At 40.8% G+C, this 5,399-nt stretch overlaps 1 protein-coding gene across 1 annotated transcript in view; it reads right to left on the bottom strand.

Annotated features, from left to right (window-relative positions):
* Window positions 1–1,161: 1,161 nt before the first annotated feature.
* The window catches only part of LOC102206672 (P2Y purinoceptor 14-like), a 6,771-nt gene continuing 2,533 nt past the window's right edge, over window positions 1,162–5,399 (bottom strand). Inside the window, exons 2-4 of the mRNA XM_005754930.1 lie at window positions 2,354–2,468; window positions 1,997–2,256; window positions 1,162–1,836 (exon numbers count right to left, since the gene is read on the bottom strand). Of these exons, the coding sequence (XP_005754987.1) occupies window positions 1,239–1,836; window positions 1,997–2,256; window positions 2,354–2,458 (963 nt within the window). The 5' untranslated portion in view covers window positions 2,459–2,468 and the 3' untranslated portion in view covers window positions 1,162–1,238. The remainder of the gene's footprint in view (window positions 1,837–1,996; window positions 2,257–2,353; window positions 2,469–5,399) is intronic.

The following is a 5,399-nucleotide window of genomic DNA, read 5'->3' as shown; positions in this document are numbered from 1 at the left end:
GGAAGAAGAAAGGTTAAAAGCTAAGCCATGTGTGCAGTAAATCGGCTTGGTTACTTTTAAACTTTGTGGTTTATAACTATAGAAAGAGCTCAGTGTTGGTCTCTGTTGTTCAACATGCTCACCCAGAATGCTTTGCAATCTGTTAAAGGTATAGGTCACTACCATTAGATCATTTATTGGATCCTTCAAAACTTCTTAGAGATGAATTGATAAGTCAACTCATTTAGACAAGCAATAACATTAAACAGGAACCATGACAACAGAGTTCTGCCTGGTCAGAGCTGGCTTGAACCTGCCTTATCGAGGAAGAAAGAAAGCGGTTACAGCTGTTGGCTGGCCGACATGATTGACGATGGGCAAGCCATGAGCACTCAGACTGCATTTACTGCACGCCATATGGGAAGATCTTGGAGAAGGTTCAGTTGTTAACCAGGAACTGAGTGTCCCTCAGTATGAAAGGGCATTTTATACTACTGCTATTTAAACATGACCTGCATAAATGTGTATTATAACGTGTTGAAGGCACAGGTGAAGTCTTTTGCTTGCTCTCCAAAGTTTCCTGTGTGGACCCCCTCTAGTAATGTAGAGCTATGACTCCTAGTTGTTTTGTCTTGATTTAAACTATTTTCTACCCGGAAGAACAAAACTTTGAAATAAGATATGAAAAATTATTAAAGTAGCAAAACAGGCTGGAAACCCTATATTTTCTTCTTCTTGAGGCATTGCCTATGTTTTGCTTCTCGTCATGAATCATAAAAATTACTGCGGACGAAATTTTCAGCAGTAATTTTCACTTTGGTTTTTATATATAAATGTTAAAATATTTTTGTTCATAAACACTGAAATTCAGATTTCACACATTGGATATTGTTTGTAGAAATTTAACCACAGACTGGTTCCGTTTCTGTTTGCTAAAACTGACACAGACTCATAGCTGAAAGTTGGCAACATAAACTGATGCTCTCTGTGTGGGAGTGTGTTTGGGCTGATTTGTTCTGCATTGATTTCTCAGCGCCACAGAAAGTTCTCTAGTATGTGAGGGCTTGGCATACATGATACTGGTTTTACTGGTCTCATCTCACTCTCGAAAAAAAATCTATTTTTTATAAGATGTTGAGCATTTCTTTACAGCACACTTGTTTGCCTCTCTCTTCAGTGAATAATTCCCAGCTCCTTCTTTATGCTGTCACTCTTGTGACAGCCAGTGGACTGGCCTACGTCACACTCTCCTCATTTGCTTATTGAACGTTGACTCTTATGGAGGCCATACTCCGATTCACCTGGGCCTGAAAAGTCTTACAGAGGAAAAAGTAAACAACAGGGTCCAGGCAGACGTTGAAAACTGACACAATGGTGGCCGCTTCCTTCAGGTAGTACAACACCTTAACAGCAGAGCAGTTTCCCGACAGAAAAATATAGGGGAGTCGAAACAGGTGATAGGGGACAAAACAAACACAGAAGATGCTGACCAGCACCAACATGTTCCTGCGAGACTTCACCAGCTTCTCAGAGCCAGAGGAGGCCAGCTGTGTCTGCTGTGCCTGCAACACCCTGCGGGAGATGCCGTTATAGAAGAAGACCAGGGATATGAAGACTGAGAGGAAGATGATAACAGAGAAGATATGGACGATTTTTTGGATCAGCCTGACCAATGAACTAAACAGGGGACGACAGCGTCTCGGGGTGACGTTCAGGTGTTTCTGGGTGATGAAAAACAGGCTGTTGCTGGTGACTGCTGGAATAATGAGACAAACCCAAGTGACCACAGAGATGATGTGGGCAGTTCGTACTCTCTGTAGAATGTGAGTTTTTGAAGGATGGACAATCTTCAGATACCTGGAGAGAGAATAGAAAGAAAGGTGTAGAAAAATTCACTAATCAGTCACAGTGGTGCCAAATCTTCAGAAGACATTATTGACTTCTAGAGAGATGTCTGTGCTTTGAAATTAACAATGATGACAAGAAATACAGTCTGAAATTAGTAAAGGTTCCTTACCTGTTGGCAGCAATGTACCCCATGAATAGGATGCTGGCATACATGTTGAGGAACAGGGCATAAGCTCCAACTGTGCAGTAGAGCTGCTGAATGATGAGAGAGCTGCTAGCATAGTGGGCGATGCGGAGTGGCAGAGAGAGGCAGAGCAGGAAGTCAGCAGCTGTCAGGTTCCTCATGTACACCATCAAGCTGCTTGATGCCTGCTGCCGAACTCGACAACAGTAAAACTTCATGATGAAACCATTAAGGAGTAAACCCACCTGAAATGACACAGAGAAAATGGAAATGACAGGACTTTGGTAGATGCACAGAGAACCTTATACCAACTTCTAAAAAAAATGGAAACTGAAAATTTACCACAAACACTAGACTGTAGACCAGCATAAAGAAAGGGTTAACTGATGGGACAACTGGATCACAGGTCTTGTTCATAATGGAAGTCAAATTGTTGGGGCCATCCATGTTTGTGGAGCTGAAAAATAGATAATAAATACATTGCATATAAATGCAAGTTTCATCTTGAAAAAGATTCAGTTCAATCCAATGTATTTTTATAGTACCAAATCACAACAACAACTGCCTCAAGGGAGTTCATATTGTAAGGTAAATAATACAAAGAAAACAGAGAAAACTCCAACAACCATGTGACCCCTGTTAGGAAGCGCTTTGGAGACAGTGACAGGAATAAACGTCTAATAGAACCAGGATCTCTGAGGGGCGACTATCTGCTGTGACCGGTTGCAGGTGTGCAGATGAAGACAGGACAAAGACATGTAGTTAAAAAGAGTGAGAGATTACCAATAACTAATGATTAAATGCAGAAAGGTTTGTGAACACATATTAACTGAAAAAGATGCCTAAATAAGAAACACTAGGTGCACCAAGGGAATCCCCCAGCAGCCTACACTCATTGTAGTGTAACTAAAAGAGGGGTCAGGTTTACCTGAGCCAATGCAAACTATACCACTTTATCAAAACTGCGTTTTTCAGACAACCTGATAATAACCAATTACAGTAGTCCAGCCTAGAAGTAATGCATTTACTAGTTTTTTCGCATCACTCTGAGACAGGATATTTCTAATTTTGGACATACTGCAAAACTTGAAGAAAGCAGCTGTACATATTTCTGTAATATTAGCATTGAAGGACATATCTTGGTCAAAAATGACTCCAAGGTTCCTCACAGCGTTACTGGAGGCCAAGGTAATGCCATCCAGCGTGACACAGCATATTTCTAAGATTTTCAGGGCCGAGTACAATAACCTCAGTTTGATCTGAATTAAGAAGCAGAAAGTTAGCGGCCATCCAGGTCTTTATGTCTTTAAGACATTCCTGCAGTTTAACTAATTGGTGTGTGTTATCTGGCTTCATGGACAGATAGAGCTGGGTGTCATCTGCATAGCAGTGAAAATGTATGCTATGTCTTCTAATGATGCTGCCTAAGAGAAGCATGTATAGTGTAAACTGAATTGGTCCTAGCAGTGAACCCTGTGGAACTCCATAATTAACCTCAGTGTGTGAAGAGGACTCTCCATTTACATGCACAAACTGGAGTCTATTAGATAGATATGATACAAACCACTGCAGTGCAGTACCTGTAATACCTACGGCATCGCTCTAATCGCTCTAATAGGATATTATGGTCGACAGTATCGAATGCTGCACTAAGGTCTAGCAGGACAAGCACAGAGATGAGTTCACTGTCAGAGGCCATAAGAAGATCATTTGTAACCTTCACTAAAGCTGTTTCTGTGCTGTGATGAGCTCTGAAACCTGACTGAAACTCTTCAAATAAACCATTCCTCTGCAGATGATCTGTTAGCTGTTTCACAACTACTCTTTCAAGGATTTTTGATATGAAAGGAAGGTTGGAGATTGGCCTATAATTAGCTGTAACAGCTAGGTAAAGTGATTGCTGTTAAACTACTGATGGCCTGTAGAGATTAAATAATTAACAGAGATAGGCTGATCAGATTGAAACATTAATTAATCGTAGTACTTTCTTGAACAGTCTTGTAGGATGGGGTTTAAAAGACACATTGATGGTTTGGGAGACATAAATACTCAGAAGGATCGACCTTGGTAGACTCTTAGTTTGTTATGTCAAATCAAATTTAAACAAATTATAAATATTTTGCATTGAGATCCACTACGTCTGTCATGGCCTGGGTCTAGGGATCCAGGGCTCATGTATTTCTGTTCATTGTTCCATGTGTAGTGTTTTGGTTGTATCCTCTCTCTTCTTCCTCCGTCTCCCTGTGTGTGTTTATGTACGTTTGTGCTCTCAGATGCGTTCCTACACTGGAGGCTTCCACACCTGCCGCTCATCAGCCATCACCAGCTGTAGCTGATGGCCTTGTCAAGAGCGCCCTATTTAAGAGGGTGGCTGAGCTCTAGTCGGCACTAGATCCTTAACGCAAAACTCGTTAGTATAACGGTGGACCAAGAACACTGTCGTGATTATAGCTGATCCTGCTAAGCTGAGTATGTTTGTGTGTTACCAGGAATTGGGGAGCGGAGGGTGTTTTTGGAGATGTTACTTTTTCACCTTTCATGGACATGTCCACTGTGTGGGAATCAATGAGAATCGCCACTGGGGCCACAGTGCTGGGATTTCTATATAGTTGTGTTTTTTCCACTCACTATAAATAAATCCAGTGTTCATCGTAAGAGTGATGTATTTCTGTATATTGTTCCATGTATAGTGTTTTGGGTCCTCCTCACTGCTACTCCATGGTCTGCACCTGTCCGTGGCAACATCCCTCTTTAAGGCAGATATTTGTATTTTCTGACAATTCAATTCCACTCAAAACATTTGTCTTACGGTGCATTCTGTGTAACACACCTGTACAGTCAATTCCTGACATGTACCCAACTTTCTGGGGACAGTAATTGTTTTTCTTCTTATCAAACCTGTAACATGAGATTAATTCACAGTCTGTGTTTGTTTTGCATTGGTGCAGATCTACATGCCTTCCACTGAGTATATTTATTCGAAAATGTAAACAAATGTTGCAACCAGATATTTATGTTAATGGTCAAAAATATAATGGGTATGGAATATGTCATTGGTATCTCCAATTCTGTACTTTTCTTGCCAAGAAGATGAAACTTGTCGATGGCGCCAAATAATAAGTTTTCAGATCATAATTTTAGATTTACTGTGTTCACGTATTTCTTAATACTCCACCTCCATTGTTGTTTGCACAATGTGATCAGAACAGGTGATCAGAGCTTTGAGGTTGAGAAGTCTGGGCTCAGACCACTCTATATGCATTTTGTGGAAGAAACACTGGTGTGCAGCAGAAAAATTAATGAATATATCATTGGCTACGTTCACACTGCAGGTCTTAATGCTCAATTCCGATTTTTTGATCAAATCCGATTTTTTTGTCTGCTCGTT

Source organism: Pundamilia nyererei, unplaced genomic scaffold (assembly GCF_000239375.1).
Source record: "Pundamilia nyererei isolate P.nyererei 1_Seehausen unplaced genomic scaffold, PunNye1.0 scaffold00756, whole genome shotgun sequence".
NCBI lineage: Eukaryota > Metazoa > Chordata > Actinopteri > Cichliformes > Cichlidae > Pundamilia > Pundamilia nyererei.
This window is presented reverse-complemented; position numbering and strand designations above follow the sequence as displayed.